Source organism: Larus michahellis, chromosome 5, assembly GCF_964199755.1.
Source record: "Larus michahellis chromosome 5, bLarMic1.1, whole genome shotgun sequence".
In the NCBI taxonomy this organism is placed as follows: domain Eukaryota; kingdom Metazoa; phylum Chordata; class Aves; order Charadriiformes; family Laridae; genus Larus; species Larus michahellis.
Window position 1 is genome coordinate 9202351 of NC_133900.1, and position 20205 is coordinate 9222555.

Genomic DNA, 20205 nt, shown 5'->3' on the forward strand with positions numbered 1-20205 from the left:
AATTGTTCTTTTCTTTCCACTGTCTAGATAGTCTAAATGGAGAAAGAGTTGTTTGGGCTTTTTTTCCTGTGTGGGTGAGTCCTTGTTGTAGAGGTCTCCTGTTAACTTTGTCCGTAGCTGGTTCAGGGCCACAGAAATGCCTGAACTCAGTCAGTCGAACTTGTTTCACAGACTCTGGCAGTCTGCTGACACCATAGACTTCCTTGCCTTTATTTTTTTTTTTCCAGGCAGGCAGAAACTTGCTTAGCTCAACCTCTGAGCTTAGAACGGTGTAGCTGTGCTAATGTGGTGCCCGACACCTGCAGTGTTGGTGTGTTTTTGATGCTGTGGTGCAGACGGTCTCTCGGGTTTGGCTCATGCAGCAGCTCAGAGCACGGGCAGAGAGCGAGTGTTCCGTACTCCCATGCTATTTTCTCTGTTGGGTGCTTCCAGTGATTACTATAAAGGATATTAAATTAGGCTACAGGTGGATACGTCCTAATGTGCCACCTCTGAGTTTCTTGAGAGAAGAGTGATGACGTCCCAGCATTATTTATAACCTGGCAATGGTGTTGATGAGGACTTGCGAGAGTTTGGAAAACTGGAGAGTGAGAGAAATGGCTTTCTCTCAATGCCCTCTGCCCTCACCTCCCTCCTCTGTGCCTTTTGGCCTGGATTTCTGAAGCTTAGTAGCCCGGGCGGGGGGAGGGGTTGGAGGAAGCTCTCTGTGTCTCCTTCTGCATTGTTTAGAATGATCATCATATTTAGAATATGAATAAGGTGGCCTTCTGAGTACACCCCGTGCTATAAGGATCAAGATCACGGAGAAACAGGCAAGCAGTTCGGGTCTGGGTTTAGTAGGATTATTTTTTTTCCTAGCTGTTTCTGGTGAATGTGATCGAGTTGTCTGGCACACTTCACTCTTGATGTGGGACAGGGGAGTAGCGATGGGTATTTCAGGCTTTTCACTTTTCTTTTTTGACTGACAGACACCTCCTAAATGAGATACGCAACGAAACGTTCCGGTTGTACAAACTGAAGATGTTGGCTAAAATAGAGAAGTACCTTGTGTCAAATACCTGCAGGAGGAAGTGAGTACTGGGGTCTGTTTAATGCTTTGTGTCGTTTTGGTCAGCTTTGTTAAGAGCCGTTGTGACCAGGAGGCATCTCTATACTCAGAATGTGTTCTGCAAACGTGTTTTATATTAAAAACCAGTATCAAAAAATACTGCCTTCAGCATACTTGTACATCAAGTGTTTCCTTATTTGCTTTTAAAGAACCCCAACTTTGTCTTTAGAGGAATCAAGGCCAAATAATTGACTCCCCAGTGAATTAATTAATGATGCTGATTTCAGCTCTGTTTTCTGCAACAAATCTAATGCGTAAATTCTTGGTCTTTTTGTTTAATTCTCTACATTCCCTTGGGTAGAATCATCCTGTCTCATTTCGAAGACAAACAACTCCGAAAGGTTTCCTCCGGCATCATGGGCACGGAAGAATGCTGTGATAATTGCAGGTCCAGGTAAGCTTTCTTCCCTGAAGGCTGATAAAAGAGGTCACGTTGTTTCGGGCTGACTTACGAGGCAAATCATCTAAAAGAATAGGCCTCTTTATGCACCTGATTTTGCAGATGTTCAGCCTGAAGTTTAGCTTTGAAGAGCTGTCTCTGATCTTCTCCATGGCTGAGCAAGCCATGAGGCAGCTTAGAAGTTCTAAGGCTGTGGGGAAAGCCTGTAAACAAAGTACAGTCACAGTTCCTGAAAGGCTTTAGAGCGATGCTTTTAGATGGTGAAATTTGCTTTTGTTTGTCTGTTTAAGTCCTGTTAGGTAATTAACCCCAAAGGGAAAAAAAGCTCGCAAGTGGAATGCGATAGCATGTGTCTAAGGTTAAATTGCCCGAGTGTTCAGGGAGCTCTTCTCCTGTTACAGCGTGTGCTGACACTCGTTCTTTCTAGCATCGCGAAAAATCTCATAGGTGTGCCGAAGGGAAGCCAGCGGCTCGGTAGTCACACCGGTAGTCACACAGGTATGAGCAGAAACACCTTCCTCAGCCTCTCCTGCGTTGTGCGGAACACTCGTGCCCTGAAGTTATAATAAAGGATCACTTGTTCTCGCTGGTAGCGTGACGCTTCTTGATCGGAGACAAGATGTTGCACTGTGTGGCTTCCTGGAAAAAATGGTATCGGCTCAGCTAAATTTCCTGCGTTCTCAAGGATTAAGAAATCTCTGCTTGGGCCCTACTAAAACTAACCACGAAGAGAATTTAAAAGGTTGCGATTTCAGTCTTTGAAGTCGAGTTGCTGTGCTGAGCGCCGTAGTGAGTTTGTGTTGCGGATCTGAAATCACTTAAAATAGATCATCGTCCTCTTTCTCCGCGAGGGATTTGTGACAATAACTTTCTGATGGGTTCTTCTAGTCAGTAATAACGTATTAGCAAACCCTACAATATCCTCAATGGGGTTGCTCTTTCCTCCTGTGTTTTCCCTTTATCTTACTTTTTAAAAAAAAAAAGCAAAAAGCTCTTTGCTATTAGATGCAATTAAACAAATGTCTTGTATGCCTCAAAAGTCCAAATATTCAAATGCTAAATTCAGAAGATTGCCGAGAGAATGTTGCTCTGGCACAGCAAGTACCATGAAGAACTGCTTAGTGCTGGGTTGGGCAGCTGTCTTAACGACAAGTGGGTTTGACTTCTGCGTGGTCTCATGTTTTCAGTCCTAGTTCTCTAAGCTTAAAGGTGTTTAATCGCTTATATTAATGCAACTTGAAGTGTGTATTTTATTTAGCTACACCTTGGTAGACGATATTTGAAAGAAGTGGAGGGGACTTGATCTGGTACGGGTGGTTAAACTTGCTTGTCTCTGTGTGTTTCAGAGCCTCTAGTTTTGCGGTCTCCAGTGACTCGGAAGGTGGTTTGCAGGACTTCGGGAAGCAAGCGAATCAGCTGCTGTCTGCAGTGAGTGCCCTGGAGGAGAAGTTTGGAACTAGAATTCCCATTCTGTTTCTCCGAGGGTCTGTAAGTGATAGTAAAAATCCTTGGATGTGTTCTGAGAGTGGAAGGACTGTTACAGTGTCATGCTCTATTGATATAACAAATAATACCTTGATATATATATATGTATAAATGTGTGTGTACGCGCGTATATATCTAGTACCTCTTTCTTGGAGAGCTGGATATCTGTGGAGAGAGGTAGCCTCGACTTTCTGAAGCTGCTTAGCAGCCCTTTGTGCGCAGCAAACTAGATTGTTGCCTTGAAAGGCAACAGCCATAAAAATAGCGGACCTCCTAATCGTGTTGTACTTAATTTTGTGCATGTACAGCAAAGGAATGGTTCCTGCCCCCAGGCTCTTGCTGTCTTAGTTCTGCTTTTTCTTAATAGTGCAGCGTTCAGCCCTCTGTGGCCCAAGAGTTCAGCTTAGAAATAGTACCTGTCATTTGCCTCGTGTAGAGAGAACCTGTATTTTGGGTGTTGTTTTGAGCTGGTTCTTGACGATAGTCTGTTAAAATGCCAGCCCAAGTGTTGGTAGAGGTTCTAAAGCCCTTCCTGTAAGGCTCGAGCTTTTGTTTTCTTTATGGTGAGTTTGATGGTTTTGTAGAGACATTTAAGTGGTTGGTTGGGTGTTTTCCCCCCATAAAGATGCATCGTTTCCATTATCCTGAAAAGAGTAGCCTTTTCAGAAGGAAGAATAAACACAGTATGTCGTGGTAATCAGTGAGTAATCTCAGTAAACTCAGGTAATCGGTGAATAAAGAAAACGATGGCTTCTGTTCTAGCTTTGTACTGCGGGTTGACTCGGAGTAGTGAGATGGGAAGTAGGACACTAAAATGAATATAAATGATTTCTCCATACCTTTACTTACGATGTCTTTTTTTAAATACTAGGCAAGAAATTCACCAGAAATAAAATAGAGTAAGAACAATAGGACTTTTCATGCTTACAACTTGGGGGAGGGGGGGATGGGGGAGGAGGAAATCACCTGTACTACTTGATAAAACAGCGTGAATTGTGTTCTTTTCTGTTAAAGACAGTTAATCCATAACTGTCGCACAAGTGCGTCTGGGGTGAAATATGCTGTTAGCAGATTTTGATGTAGTCTTGGTTGTTAATTTATTAGACGCTACTAGAAGTGAAGATGATGCCAAATTTGCACTGCAAGTGCAGAATAACCCTTTACTGCCTACAGGAATACCCTCTTCCGGGCTGACATAACTTTTTAAGAAAAATAAGTGTTTCTTTGTTGCATCAATGTATAGAAATGTATGAAAGAATGTATGAAATATCACCGTTAAGTTTACATGCTATGTCTGTCTGAGGCTGACAGGTATGTTGCTTTAACAGCTTGTGTATGGTTTATGGAGAATCCGTGCTCTTTAAGTTAGCGGTATCTTTTTGTGAAGTCCACGTGGCTTCGAAGAGGCTTTGGGTGGGCCGTAAGGGAGACCTTGTCTCACTTCCTATTTGAAAGCTGAGTCAGACCATGAAAGCGAACAAGGCCCTCGGGGGAACTTCGAATGAGAGCTGCATTAACACAAATATAGTACTAATCCTGCTAAACGAAGAACATGCAACTCTTAAGGTCTCCTATCAGCAAACAGGGGAATTTGTGGCTGTTTTCAGCGATTATTTTATTGTTGTTAGTAGTCTCAGTGGCTGGTTGTGAGCGGCTTTTAGTAGTACCTCTAGCATCTAATAATTTGTAGGAGGCCAAAATTGCAATCGTTGCTTCTGTTGGTCAGTCCTATGCCAAGCTGAATTGATGACGCTTAGCCCAAACGTGGACGCAAAGTCTTCTGTTTTGCATCTTGTTCCTTTTGTAGTTATTTCTGTAGTTGAATTTGTTCTCCAAGTTAAAACTATGCTCTGAAAATGTGCATCCGTTGGAGTAATTAATGTAACCGGCATAACCAAAAGTTCAGGAATGCAGTAATACTTCAAAGAAACGCGTGTTAGAAGTTGAATGAGGGCTTTCTCGAAGAGAGGATGGGGGACTTGGCGCTTTCTTTGCCTGCTGAATTGGTGACTCGCTTGTGTTCGCCATCAGGACTCCGTGCCCTGGTGCCACCTGGCAGCACGCTGGGTCCCTCCTGTCATGGCTGGCTGCTCCAGCTTCTATCCCCTGCTGCCAAAGGTCTGAAACACGCCCTCCTCCCTGCTGCTCGTCTTGCCGTGCGTGCAAGATACCAGCTCCTTGACCATCTGAAACTCTCCAAATTGCTCCTTACTGTGATCCCTGGCGATAGTACGGAGCTCCGCAGGCTGCTGTGTGCTGGCTGCTGCTTGTCCTGGATTTCTTTCAGTTGATTTCCCCTTTTCCTTTACATCAGCCTGTTCTGTTTTCCTTTATGAGGAAAATTGCGTTCTTTGGGGTAGATGTTCTGTGTTTGCAGGGTGCCTAGCGTGAAGGGATTCCAGTAGAAGTACTAACAGGCATCTGGAAAACCTGTGTTAACAACCAGCTCTATAAATGGCGAGAGGTGAGCCTCCGCCCCGCTGTCTTATCTTGTCCAGGATGATAATTTTTAGTCACACCTCCTGCTTTTTTCCATCACCACCTCCCATGGGATGTCCTTATCTAACCAGCATTGCAGATGTGTGTGTATATATACAATATACGATTGCTGTATATACATGCACGTACATATGAAACCAAAAAATACTTTTTTGACCATGTATCTTCACCAATGGAGGGGGCATTCAGCAAATCTAAAGTTAACAGGGACCGAAGCCTGCCTTCTGGTTGATTTCATGTGCTAGCAATAGATTGAAACGCCGTTCTGTCTGAGGCACTCTTACCTACTAATGCTTGACCCCCTGTTACTTGGCTGTTTCTGAAAAGTTCTCGGCTCTCCAGGTTCACACCAAGAGTTTCTCTTCTTGGATGGTAAGGGACTAAAGCTCCTTCCGTGTTTGGGCCCTCGGTTCGGGGGGAGGTGATAACCCATCAGACAGAAGCTAATCAGCTTTTTCAGAGTCTGAACCTGCTCTGGTAAGAGATAAGTAAATCAGTAACTCCTTAAAACAAAATAAAACCCAACCAACCAAAAACCACTCTGCAATGCAGGCCAGAGGAGGAGTAGAGCAGATGTCTGCAGCGAGCTTGCTTCTGGCTTTGTACCCCTGTCCTAGGATTTAACAGGGCTTGTCAATTTATTTTTACTTCTGTAGGCTCTTTATAATTAAAACTAGGACAAGTAACTGCTTCTGTTTGAACTCATTCAGTGTGAGATTGACCTGAACTGGTTGAATGCAAACTGTGTTAGATGACTAACTTTGCAGCTGGGGATGGCTAGGGTGTTCCTGTAACCTCCCCCGTATATGAAGGGGAATGTTTTAACGGTTCTGTGACCCAAGGGTAGGTTTGTCTGGGGTCTTACTGCAAAAGAAAGTCACGATCTTGTGACAGACTTGGCAGGAAGCGCAGGAGTGGGTTAGATTAGAGGTAAAACTGGTCTCTTGGGTGACACGAGTGAGGCAATAGGCACGGTTTAGCTCGCATTGAGCTGCTCTAGGTGTGGTTATTGTGATAGGTATTTTGGAAACCTGAATCAAATGCTTTGGTGTGACTCTTCTGAGAAGTTCTTCTCTGGAGAAAAGCTCTCGAGGACATGCTCCTCGCACCTCATGTTGTTGGTTTACTGGTTATATTGGAAACTTTCTTCCGTAAGGACTGGAGAAGCCTGACCAATTCTTTCAATAATTTCAGAGTTCCCAACGCTTGCCAGACAGATACCGCAGACACCCTCTCTTTGGTAGTGGAAAAGACTGGCCGGAGAACTGGTGGAAATCGCTCTGCCAACAACTGATAATGGAAGGGTTCCTCAAAGAAGCCTCTGGGCATAACAAGTTTGCAACCACGTGCATGCTTACCCAGAAGGTACTTTTTGGTGTGAAACAACCCATCATAGGCTTCTCACAGTAATCTAGAGCTAAGCCATACGGTTTATTTCTTACAGGGTAGAAATTGGCTGTTAAAAGCTGCATCTGCCTCAAATCCAAGCCTTCTGCTACAGTCCAGTGAAGACCTTAATCTGCAGAAACGTCCTAGAAGGTAACTGTAGTATATGTCTTCTCTTGAGGCTCTTTTATTATTTTTATATTTGATCATTGGTTTCTGGAGATGGCTTGGTTGGACAGGAGACTTCTGCGCTTGATTTTTCTAGCCAAAGCTTTCCCTTAGGCAATATTGTGATACCAAAAAATTCAGTGGGAGTGCCTGGATAGACACCTCTATTGACTGCTGATACGAAAGGTGACGTGTCGTCTAGAGCTCCTGAAAGCTCGCAGCTTAAATCTGATGGTGCCTCGTCACTGAGGTCTTCGGTGCAGCTAATCAGACGGTCCTGGAACTGGGAGGGTTAGCGGGGAAGGGTGGTACGGAGAAATCCCTTCCTGGCCTCCCCAACCAAAACTACTCCGAAAGTGTGTTTCATCATCCCCAGTGATCCTGGGTAGCCTGGACGCATGTTGCGGCAACGCATGCTCGTGGGGAAAGGGATCAGCTAAAGACAAGAAACAGAGGAAAATCCGTCAAGATTTATGTTCTTTCCAGTGCTGATGAGTTAAACCGTGAGGCTTTAAATAGAGCAGCTAACAACTTGTTTTCCCAGTTATGCACTTGACCTAGTTTTCTCATGAAACCTAAGCTGAGAATGAAACAGAAAAAGCCTTCATTCTAACTAAGAGGTGATTCAGCACAAATGTGTAATAGTTTGTCTGTCTCAGTGTATTTCTTTTTGTGAACTTTGAACCATTTTAAAGTCTTGGTGAGCGTGTCTGCAAAGGTGGGGTGTTATTTCGGTGGTAGTCGGGTATTTGCCAGCAGTATATATACCACCAAGGGAAGAGCACGTGGAGTTTTGCTTGTAATCTCTTGCTTCTGCTTACATTTTTACAAATGGCATTGTGTTGGTCTTCACAAGCGCTACTTCTCACCAGCCCTTTTGAAGTGAAAGGTTATGAACTGGAGGTTGCAGAAGCTTTTGCTGTGACAAGAAATAATATTAGAACAAAGCTCTTCAGTGCTGGCCTTGGGAGCCTATTCTTCTGCCTAGATTGTCTTCGTGTTGCTAAAAAATAAGTAAATAGTGACCAAGTACCAATTTTCATTTGCTTGCTAGTATTCTGCTGTTGCGGCTCTTTCAGCTACTGTCTGCAGGTTTCCTAGAAGAAAAAATTGCTTATTATTAAAGAGTAAGCAACAGTGAAACCTGGATGTTTAGCGCAAACCAGAAAGTTTGTACTTCTTTGTTTTTTCTCCAGTAATTCAGTCTTTTTCAAGTGTTGTCACGAAGAATCACGAAAAGCTTGGTTTCTTCCATAAGACAAGATTCTTGTTACCCGTTAAACTTTTTAACAGGCTTTGAGGTCCTGGGTGTTTTTTTTGTGAAGAATGGGGATTCTACTAATTGAAATAAAAAAATAAGAACTGTTGATTTGCCAGAGATATCACTGTACCAAGTTCAAATCACTTTGCTTAGCAAAATGTTAATTTTAAAAAAGAAAAAAAGCGTCACTGTACAAATGACTTGGTCTGATTTGATTAATTTGTTTCGTTATGGCAGTAGACCTTTACCTGTGCTCTCGACGCAGCGCTCCCCAGACACGAAAGGAAAAATGCAGTCTCCTGTCAAGCAGGTAGGTCTCAGAGTACAACCCCTCTTGCGCTCTCCAGTCCATCCTTGTCGGTAATCAACAAAATTCTTGCGAGTGTATCATGGTGTCACAAATATTTTCCTGCGAACAGCAACTTCAGTGGGAAGACTCGTAAATCAGCATTTGTTTCTTCTGTTTTCTTATAGATGTCTCTCTACGATATGTTCTCATATGAGAAAAGAGGTAAAACTCTTCCAAGAAGCAATAACATGCCTAACAGGTACAGTATTTGAAATAAAACCAGAATCACCTAATTGCGGTTGTGTTAATAGGAGTACTGTCTGTGGGATGATCCCTAAAACCAGCTTTCTTCTGTATCAAGTGACTCTTGTAAAAATGTTGAACGTATTAAAAAGACAAGGGCTTAGAACTTGCTGTACACTACATTATATCTCAAAACATGGTACTACTACAGCATTTAATAAGCTTTGAATTTGACTAAATCGGTATACTTGCAGTGTCCCAGGCAAAGCAGAGTTTCTCACTGGTATTACTTCAAATCCGGGCAAGAAAATTAGCAAATGTTGATAAAATGGAGCAATAGCAGACTTATATTGGTTACTTCTACTGGGCCTCTGGGTTTTTTAGCCTGTCTTCTGTGTGATGGTTGAAACTGTAATGGACTTAAATTTGTGCTGATTTAAAACAAGAAATGAAAAATAGGTGTTTTTTTCAAACAGTTCATGAATATAATTTGGGCGGATAAGTGACGAAGCTGTGACTCGCTCTTAAAGCGGGCAGAACTGAACTTGTGCAGGGACTGGGAAGTGAGCATGTAGGATTCCGCCTTTCTGCACTAGTCTGGAGAAGACTGACATCAAGTTGAGGTTCTGTGAGGTCAAAAGAAATAAAACAAGCTTTTGCAAAAAAAAAAAGGCAAAGCAATTTGTTTCCCTGTGGGGCTTCAGATGAAACCCACCTTGCATTTCTGAGCAGTTTGATTTTTTTTTTTTTTCCCCTTGGGACAAGTAGCCTGATGCTGGCAGACGACAGGAAAATAGGATATGTCAATTAAGCTAAACAATTGCCACTGTAGCTGTGTGAAGAAAAATCATTTTAGGGACACCTACAATCCAAAAACTTGTTATTTCACACTTGGCTTAGGAAAGGAAGCTTGTTTTTTTTTTTTCCCCACAAAACTGCAATTTCATCTGCTTGAGCTCTGTACAGTGAGAAGCTATTAAGTTATGGGATCAGACTCAGGAATTCTGTTCCGGTAGGGATACTGCTGATGCTGCCCCAACCAGCGCAAGTCCTGTATGAGCGCAATGGTAGCACGAGGTGCCAGATCACAGTCTGAGCAGGCAAAATAAGTTGGGCTGCTGCTCTCCCACAGCCTTGTGCGAAGTTCTAATGCAGGGCTTGTTTCACACTTTACTTTTTTTTTGTTAGTGTTGCAGAGCACTCATCGATGAAATCTCCGTTGAAGTCCCCAGAACCTGGTGTTTCATCCCGAGAAAAGGAACTAGAGGTAAATTGGGTTTTTTTTTTTTGGAAGAGGGAGGATATCTGTGAGTTACAGGCAACTTGCAAACTGCAGTCCTTCTGTATTGGAGCAGCTGGCTTGGGCAGCTCTTAATATATTACAAAGATGTCTTGAACAGAAGCCCTGGGAGAGGATTTCAGTATGTTAAGATGGATTGATGGTTTCTGGTCTCTTAGTGGAAAGATGAGGAAAGCTTTAACTCTTGCTCTCAAATCGATTATACCTACGTGAGTGATCTAGAGCTGCTTCGTGAGAATTTGGTGCTCTCCTTCACAGACTGCTCTGTATGGCAAGCTGCTGACTGCTAGACAGAAGGTAGCTAATGAGAAGGTAATTCCTCCAGCTGTCTTGGCAACCAATAAGATCCTGGTGGAGATGGCGCGAATAAGGTAAAGCCAGCACGCATGCATGTTGTACAAACTGAGACGGTTGGAAGCCCAGTAGAAAATCCCATTTCATCTCTTGTTGGGAGAGTATGCCTCATGGGTAGCTGAGCGGCGATTTTTGCTGGGAGATCTTCATTTGCTCTAATACCCTTGTAGACCACTGACTGGTGTAAGTTAAATAGTTATTGACATCAGGCTTGCGTCTTCATTCTAGTTATTACTTTAAAAAAAACGCAAACAAACCCAAATTACAACTTTGCCTGTCTTTGTATCCAAACCTCCTGTTAGGTTGACCAGTCAGAGGAGGAAGGTGTATGTTTTCTATTAATCCGTACCGTTCTGTCTGCTCCTCTCCGATGTGTCTTAATCATTTTATTATGCCCTTACCCTACTAAGGGTCACCTACGGGTCAGGAACTGTCCCTTACCTTGCATGGGTGGCTCTAGCGTAAGAGAATAAGCACAATTTAGTGTTGCTCTCAACTACTGAAAGGGGGGGGAAATATTTTTTTTTTCCTCATTGTATGAGAGGGTGTTGTGGGGCAGCTCAGTTGATAATGCATCTGAAGTGCCTTCCCCAGCTTCTAAAAGGTGCTAGACAATACTACGTTTGGAGTGCGTATCTTGTTGTTCCATGGAAAAGCTCTGTTCCTCTGTGCTCTTGAGAGGTAAAAGCAAAGCAAGATGCATTTGGTGAACTGATCCTCCAAAGTATTAAGCAGCAAACTTGAAGTTTTAGCTGCGGTCAAGCTTCATGATTCAGAACCACGAAACGGTGAACTCGAATAGTTGATGATGATGAGGGCACAGTAATAACATTTTCAAGTTTTGACTAACAGATCTGTAGTCCAAGCGTGTGTCATTCGCAGACACTTGATGTTTCAAAGCATTGGCACAGGACGCTTCCATGGCTTTTATTATTCATCCTGAACCAGGCCTACGAATGTTGAGAATGTGAAGAGACTTGATGGTGTATCTGAAGCAAAATCCACCATGTTGGTGCCTCTCCTGGCTGAAATCAAGGACTTCTGCCGAGCGAATGGTTTGCAGGTATGACTTTCTAAAGTCTCTGCTACTTTGCAAGGCCTTAAAGACATCATTTAGTTTGCGGCTGTGGGACTTCTCCTTCAAAGTCTGTCCTCGTCACAGCTATTCCGTCCAAGCGTTACAGTGAAACTTGCTAGCCGTGCGTACGGATCGGCCTCCCAAATCTGAATGTGCCACTTAACCAAGTTCCAATGTCATTGCTGATGTTCTGGGTTAGTGTGGTTATCTAGAAAGCCTGGGACATCCTTATAAAGGTCACCCATGTGGCCAGGCTGAGTGTCCAGTAAGTGCCATGTTATTGAGAGCTTGCAGCTAGTTATTGCGATTTGGGGCTGGAGGCCAAAGGTGTAGTAAATATTCCTTCACTGTGATTTATTGACTCGGGGGGCTTTGCTTCATTTAAGTTTCTCCTTAGGAGAATCATAGAAGAGCTTAGATTTCCAGCCGTTGGAAATATTCCTGTTGACTTTCTTCTGTCCAAGACTTTCTGTGGAATGGTTCCTCATCAGTGGCTATGGTGAGAGACACCACTAGGGAGAGGCCATGCAGCAGAAGGTTAGAGGCACGATGAAGCAGTTCTACTTTGGGGACCTTAATTTCTATGTAAATGTACAGGTAAAGGGACTTACCTAATCTAGACAGCAGGGAGAGCAGCAATACTGCTTCTCTGTAATGCTTGAGAAGGCTCAGGAGTTGTCGTTCTGCCTCGCAGAAAGCTATTATGATGTAAGAATGGGGACTGAAAGCGTTCCTGGTGAGGTTTTTTTAAAAAAATCTGTGTTAAGCAAAAGGTAAAAACAAATGGAGGGGTTTCCCATATTAAGCAGAAAACTGAATACCACAGTTTAATCTGATGGAGTAGTTTTATGTGTAAGGAGCAACACCTAAGAAGCTGTGTTGATCTGGACACTGGTTTTGTGTTTGGGGTTGTTTTTTTGCAAGTCCTGTGAACAATCCCGTGCGTGTGTTACTAAGATGAGAGTATGTGAGCGTCCATCTGGACTTCCTCTTTGCTTTGTTTTTCTAAGGAACACGGACTTGGGGTCAAAACCAACCTCCATAGAAACGATTGACTCCATTTATGTTACTCATTCAGATAATGGGAGGGTGATTCATTGGTTGTCACTGGGATATAATTCTTCTAAATCCTCTTCGTCTCGCTCAGACTGACAGGTTCCCCACATCTGGATGTGAAGATCAGAAAGAAGCATCTCCCTGGAAGCAAACTAGAGCCCTCTCTCCCTCAGAGCACGTCACGTATGTCCTGTTCCAAGAGAAAAATCTCTCTGTGGTAAGCTCTTCCTGTAGAGGATCCTTCCTTTTTGAAAACAAACAGCGGGGATGCTTTGTCTAGAGGAGGGGGATTTGCAGGTTCTCTTAAATCCTCTGCCCGGTGCTGGGGCCGAGTTGCTTTAAACCGTCGCGGCAGTATCTTTCCTGGCAAACGGTAGCTCAGATCACTTATCTCTGTGGACCGGTCAAAGTGTGAAAAGCTGGGCTCGCTGTGAGGTGGGCTGTACTGAGATAAGATAGAGCTTCCTACTCGTTACGGCGTCTGCGCGGTTTGGCAGGGCATCAGGGAAAGCCGTTGCTGTTACTTCATTGACCCGTTTCAGTACGGTTACGCAGGGTGATTTTTCTATTGCAGGCGTTAGTTCTGCCTGTTGCTGTATTTTTCTCTTTTTCACAGCAGTAAAGGCATATAAAGAGCAACTTCCTGATCCGGTAGCTTGCTGGAAAGTACACATGGGGCTGTATACAGGCCTGTCTTTAAGGTTAATAACCATTGGGATAAATTTCACTATGTTTTTGGTTTAGGTAGCAAATCCCCGTTCTTGTGCCTGTGCCCCGTCCGCATGCAAGACTTGCATGTCAAGAAATGAAGCTCCTGAGGGAGAGTCAATGCGAAAAGAAAGTCTTAAGTGCGAAGTATTATCGTGGCTTTCTAGTTCAGATTTTGGAAAGCCGTGTTTCCTCTTAGGAACAAAAGTTGAGGACAAGTTACCTGTCACGTCTAAGTTCAAGTGCTACGGGGCATGTGGCTGAACTGGCATCACGCCTTGTGCCCTGTGAAGATGAGCGTCATGAGCCTGTATTTACTACTTTTTCTTACTTCTTCCTGTATTTACTGCTTTTTAGCTCTACAGCAGGAAACTGAAGTTGCTTAGAGTTTTGCTTTACCCTTCCCAATGGTACGGGTAAACCTTGTCAGATAGTCCCTGACTTAAAAGTGTATCTAAGGACTAATTAACAAGAAACAACTCTATAATTATTAATGGATAACTTCACGCTCTGTATCTGCTAATCCTGATGATTATATGCCCAGTATGTGTGTCGTCTGGGGAGAAATTTGTAGAAGCTTCAAACCTGCTCTTTTGAGGAAGACAAACAACCAGTTTGAAGCCTCTTCTTGAAAAGTACAAGCTTAGGTAGAATAAGTTTGATAGGCTTTTCTTCAAAGGCAAATGTTGTAAGAGAAGAATTCGTTTAACAGATGCGAAAACGAGGGGGGAATTTCTTTTGGCGCTGTTATCCACCTTCTGCATAGATGGTATGAATCAAATGGGCTGCTGGAAGGAAGGTGAAGTGTATCACAGCTACTGAATCTGAAGCTGTGACACAGAAGTCCTTTGAAGCAGGAGCTGGGTCGATGCTCTGACTTTACTGGGAGGCAAAAGCATCTGTTCCCTCTGTGGTAGAAGCTGCTGTGATTCAGCTGCCACAGGGTGGGAGGCTGGTAGTGAGTGTTGCGGCACAAGGGCTGGGAGCTCTAGTGAGCCTTTGAGGTGGGCGCACAGCACCCTTCCTCTCCCCGTCAGAAGTAAGCTCAACCTGAGACGTTGCACTTGAGCTGAGAAGTGGAGGAAAAAGCTCTTTACAAGATGGAAAAGCTTGGGTAAATATTAGGAGTAACCAAGCGGCTTGGGAAGCTTTGCGCTGCTGTGTGCCAATATCCCCTGGTTTGCTTTTTGGGAATGGGAGGTTGACGGATTTTTGAGCTTTCGGTTGTATTTCTGCCACGTCGATTCCTTCTGCTTTTGTTTCCCTAGAGGACTATAAGCGAGAGCAGATCTCTGCCCCTTTCTGAGGTTGGCACTCACCTGGTCCAGGCGGTGAAAGCTGGCTACCCTGTCAACCTGGAGCGAGCAGGTTTGACTCCTGAAGCTCGACAGATCATTTCTGATGTTATCCGAAATCCTCCCATTAACTCGGGTGAGCATTGCAGCCCTTACATGAAGCTTCTTGTGACAGTAGCATACAGATGGAGGGAAAGAAAAACTGACAGCTGCTTCTTTAGGTAGAACCTGTCATTTCTGGAAGGCTGTGGCAAGGCAGAGCATGGCAATGCCAGGGTCACTGTTTTCCTTTCAAGGTTGTGTTGTAAAATAAGGCAATCATGATTCATAAAGGAGCGAAAGAGGGTAGCCCTCTATAAATCACTTCACTCAATTGTATGAATGTTGAAAAGATTCAGGTATCATTCTTAAATCTGTACTTACTCAAGTGTTTTGGCGGGGGGGGTGGGAAATCAGCCTGACAAAGTCTTCCTGTGAGTACCGGTATTTACAGAAAAGATGGTGAGTAAGAGCTGTAGAATTTCCCCAGTGCAACTTCTTTGCAAGGTATTTGTTTATGATGAGGTGGTGGAGAAGCGCAGGAAAAGCAGTTCTTCCTCTTAATGCTGCCAGGTGGTGCCATGGGCTAGTTCGCAGGCTGAAGACAGCCGTGTCCTGACTTGTGGCTCTCAGGCTGAGTGAAGTAAAGGCCAGCCTTGCCCTCGTAGCTTAACTTCTTAGACTGGCAGAGTTTGCTGACTTGCTAGCTTCGTCACTCTTGTCCTGTTGGGGTTTAATGGCTCTTCAGCGGCCGTTACAGGCTCAACCAGACTCTCAGATTGCTGTCTTAAATTCAGTGCCACGCGGGGATGGAGAACTGGCATGGCACTATATTTAAGAAAGCGGAGAGGCTTTTCAGCCTGAGCAAATACAGCCTTCCTCTCAAGAGAACATGGTTCATACAGCACGCAAGTTAGAGGCGGGTGGTTCTGATGGGTTAGACTAAATTTGAGGACAGTAAGCTTGTGTGAGCATGAATGAGGTGGGGATTTATCCCGTGAGCTCATGATCTGTTTTCTTATGAATCAAATGCGTATGTTTTATTTTTCAGTCTTTTCCATGCCTTAATCTAGCCTATGCTTTAACAAGGGACAACCGATATGTTTTACAACAGAAAACTGAATAAGGGGCAAGAGGATTAAAAAAAAAGTTAATATTTCTTAATTATTTTTTCCAAGACACCACCAAAATTCAAACTATCAGAAAACTTGTTCCTGCAAATATTGAACTGTATCTCATCCAGATGACCATTGCATTACTGGAGAAAGAGAACAGAAATAAGTCTAAGGATGGCTCAGGCGTCAAAAGGGTGTTGGTGTGGTCAGAAGGGCAGCAGGAAAAAAGGGGAGCAGATCAAGCAAGCAGGGAAGATACCTTGTGGAGTAAAACAAAGGTTAGTAAACAGGTATAAAACTAGTTTTGTCAAAAGAGTGTTTCCTCTTTTGTAGGAGCAGATGAAAAGCCCTTTTATGTTGTTGCAATTTCCAGTAGCGCGGAGAGTCTCATCTTCACAATCCGTTTTTTCCTCAGGTTTAAGGAGGACTGCCTCCCTCTCCTCTGAGAGCAATGCTCAGAGCAGAACCAGAGGGTTCCCCTGGCAAAGTATTGCCCTGGGAGGAGGGCTGTCCCTGGGCTCTCTTAAACGTGTCACCTGAGTTGATCTGTTCCCATGCGGGACTGTCGGCTCATCTCTACCGTAGTAAGTCCTAGGCGTGCAGCCCAGGAACATCAGGCACATGATGGTCCACCACTGTAGACCATCACAACTGTAGCTTCATAGTGGCCTCAGGAGGGATCAACGCTTTCTGCTGTTGTCTGGGCCCTTAGGATGTGGATGCAAAAGATCCACTGTGAAGTCCCAGATCTACAGTAGCTGGGGCAGTGGAGGAAAAAGCTGAAGTTCTCCCCAGCATGGAAAGCTTTGAGCTTCTTCCTTCTTCCTTCATAGCCACAAAGTCCGTGTTCTGCCCTTGCCTTGTTTCTGTGCTTTGATACCTGCTCACCAATCTGATGGGGGGAAAAGTGACTTTCTTGCTGTGCAGAAAGCTCTAAGAGAGCAGAAAAGCTGAGAGCATGAAAAAGCCAGAGGCAATGCCTGTCAGAAATGTCTCGCAGTCTTTCATGGGTTCCTCTGTTGCTTGAAACTGCTGGGTGTAGCCGTGATAACAAGAAAAATGTTGTGCCATAAGCCTGACTCACTGGGGAGAAATCTCAGGAAATAAGGAGCTCTTTGTTGCCCTTTGAGAAAGGCCAGGCTCATCTTCTGAGACCTTGGCTGGCCTCTCCGTGCCTCCAAAGTCCCAGTTCAGCACCTTGTCCAAAAGGCCACCCTGTATGGAGCGGCTCCCGGTGGGACTGGTAAAAAGAAATTCCAAACTTGAAATCCTTCTGCCGCCTGCGCTAGGATTTCCTGTCTGTTCCTTACAGGGTTGGGGCTTGATTGTTTGAACTCAGACTCAAACAATTTTTCAAGCCTTGCCATTTTGCCAAATGGATTGCTTCCCCGAGTGCTGTTTTGTTTCTACGTTATCTGTGTCTGAGCCTTCTTTTTCCTGAAGCTGACCTCCTGGCAGTCCAATGGCGTGAGCTCTAATTATACTTTTTTCTGCTACTGTTAGCCGCTGGAGCGAATAACAGGAATGACATGCTATTAGAAATCAAATTAATATTATACAAATGAGTAGACTGCTAATCCAAACAGTCTTCATCTACTTCTCCTTCAGAAGATATCCTGGTTCTAATAATTCCCTGTAGCAAATAGCTCTTAAATTTGCTAATGAATGTTCTTGGATTTTAGCAGCCTCGCATTACTGCTGCTTTTACAGGGTAATTTGATCAATCCAACATTGAAGGAAGGAGCAGAGAAAACCCATCTGCAAGTGGTGCCTGTGGCTTCAGTAAATGCAATAAAGGATGCGGTAGACTTGCCGTTAGCAATGCTCTCGGTAACACCAAGATGTACAGTAGATCAAAAGAAAATCTCTACTTGGCAATTGCAACCTGTGACCAGCAGGCATTATATAGAAATTAGAATTCAAGGCCTCTGTGCCTGCTATGCCATTTTTAACTGACACCTTTGCTGTAAAAACACGTTTGGAAGCACAGCACTTGGGAGTCAGAAGCAGGTATTTTAAGTTCGCAGAGCTATGGGGATGGAGGAAGTATTCTTCTCCACCGCAAAAAAAAAATAAAACCCACACTAAAAACCCACTCAAGTTCCAGTTCCCTTGTGTTTGAAATGGATACGCTTCACTTGCTGAAATTTTATTGTGGTGAAATGGGTGAGAAGTAGTAGCTAGTGCTGTCACTGAGTAGAGGTGTTGGAACTCTGTTTATAATTAGACTCACTTAAAAAAAAAAAAAACAAACTCCAAAACACAGCTTTTGCACTGAATCTGGTTTGTGCAGACCTAAGGTTTAATGCTGGGATGTATGTGACAGCCTGCTTCCTTCCTGTCCCATGGAAAGGCCGTGCAGAGCGTGGATGACAGCCAGCCAGGCGGCAGAGGGACAGCAAGCCACCTGAATCCCGTTGCCCTGGCCTCCTGGAATCAGCCTGCCCTCAATCCTGACGAAGAGGAACTGTTTGCCGACTCTCAGCCCAAGGTGAGCCTGCCCGTAGCCCTGCGTGCCAGGAGCAGAGCACAGACCTGATGATTTGGGTGTTAATCTGTACCAACCCAAAATCCTAGCTTCTCTCTGCGTTCTTTACTGTGTCTAAAACCTTGGCCTGAATGGCCAGCCAACTTTTCTGGTGAATATCCTTTATGTAGTGACAGCATGCTGCTTTTATTGTCTTTGCTATGCCTGAATATACCTCTATCGCAGCATCAGCCTGCTAAAATCACTTTTTTTTTCCCCCAGTGTGTCTTGTCAGCCATCTAGTGGCAGATGCTTCCAGCACTTAAAGATGACAGTTGGCTCCCTTTCCTCTTTCAGGTCTAGGGTTGTGTGAGACAGTATTGTGCTAAGGATTTTTGCACTGGTGTGTATATAAACACAAGTTGTATTTTCTAAACACAAGATTTTTCAAAAACACAGGTGTGTTTTTCTAAAGGGAGCTCATGTGGCTCTGATGGGCACTACTTCCTGTACAGCTCGCTTCAGTTTGAAGCTGGATATTGATTTGAAGGCAAAAACATGAGCCAGACAAATCATTATTGACGGTTTGGTCAGTGTTAGGTAAGTATAACTCCTAAATAGCACAGCAGCTCTCTTCAGTGTTTCGATTAACATTATATTTTTGATTGCTGGTGCTGGCTTCAGAGAACTTCCAGAACATCAGTTCCAAGTAAAGCTGCTTGGTTGTGAGACAGTAACTAAGTGCGATCAGTGTAATGGTCTCTGTATCCTTCCTGCTTCACCCAAGCTTGGCCTGGGAGTCTTGGTTTGTGCACACACCTCTTGAGGCAAGCACTGGAGCATCCTCCCTCCTGGCTGTAGATGGGTCCTCCTGGTGTGTTTCCCAAGGGCAGCTCACCAGCAGTCTTGTTAATAGAATCACAGAATGGTTTGGGTTGGAAGGGACCTTAAAGATCACCCAGTTCCAAGCCCCCTGCCCTGGGCAGGGACACCTCCTGCTAGACCAGGTTGCTCCAAGCCCCGTCCAACCTGGCCTTGAACATCTCCAGGGACGGGGCAGCAACAGCTTCTTTAGGCAACCACCCTCACAGGAAAGAACTTCTTCCTAATATCTCATCTAAATCCACCCTTTCTCAGTTTAAAACTGTCACTCCTCGTCCTATGGCTCCCCTCCCTGCTCCAGAGTCCCTCCCCAGCTTTCCTGGAGCCCCTTGAGGGACTGGAAGGGGCTCCAAGGTCTCCCCGGAGCCTTCTCTTCTCCAGGCTGGACCCCCCCAGCTCTCTCAGCAGAGGGGCTCCAGCCTTCTGAGCATCTTCGTGGCCTCCTCTAGACTCACTCTAAAAGGTCTGTGTCCTTCATCTTGAGATAACAGAACACCAATCTTTGTGGAGATGTTTATGAACATAAACCCATTTATCTCCTAGCTCTAAGCTCTTGATTTTTATTTTTTTTCAGTCCCTATTTGGAAAAGGCGTTGCACTTAACAGAGACATGAGCCTTGCATTACTCCTCGAGACATGTCTCCCTGCACATGATTTTTCTGGGGGTAGAGTCAGAGTGTAGATGCTTGCCATGTTCCAGACATTGGTTGTTGTCTTCTTCCAGAGCTCCCATCCCCCCTCCAAGAGGAAGGTGCCGGAATGGTTTGGAACTTCAGCTGTGCCAGTTCTGCCTCCACCCCAGATGAAGAAATCCAAACCGGAGACCAGAAAAGGGATTTTCAGTTGACTACAGCCATGGAGATTTCTTTTTTTTTTTTTTTTTACCCTGTACAGAGAGCATTTTATGAACAGAGTTCAACTTCATTGGTGTAGTTTACTCCTAATTCTAGATTATTTATCTCTTACCCTCTTTGCAGTGAGGGGAGAGGCGTGTTTATGCTTTTCACTGTGTGAAACCTATTCTTATTAAAAAAAGAAATAAACACCTCACCCCGTCTCCGTGTCGGGGGGG

At 44.3% G+C, this 20205-nt stretch overlaps 1 protein-coding gene across 1 annotated transcript in view; it reads left to right on the forward strand.

Annotated features, from left to right (window-relative positions):
• The window catches only part of WRN (WRN RecQ like helicase), a 46492-nt gene extending 26309 nt beyond the window's left edge, over positions 1–20183 (forward strand). The window contains 16 exon segments of the mRNA XM_074588588.1: positions 969–1070; positions 1410–1502; positions 2855–2996; positions 6687–6857; positions 6937–7031; positions 8545–8617; positions 8782–8855; positions 10028–10106; positions 10398–10510; positions 11442–11556; positions 12719–12844; positions 14604–14766; positions 15848–16062; positions 18111–18275; positions 19858–19924; positions 19927–20183. Coding sequence (XP_074444689.1) covers positions 969–1070; positions 1410–1502; positions 2855–2996; positions 6687–6857; positions 6937–7031; positions 8545–8617; positions 8782–8855; positions 10028–10106; positions 10398–10510; positions 11442–11556; positions 12719–12844; positions 14604–14766; positions 15848–16062; positions 18111–18275; positions 19858–19924; positions 19927–20066 — 1933 coding nt within the window. The 3' untranslated portion in view covers positions 20067–20183.
• Positions 20184–20205: the final 22 nt, after the last annotated feature.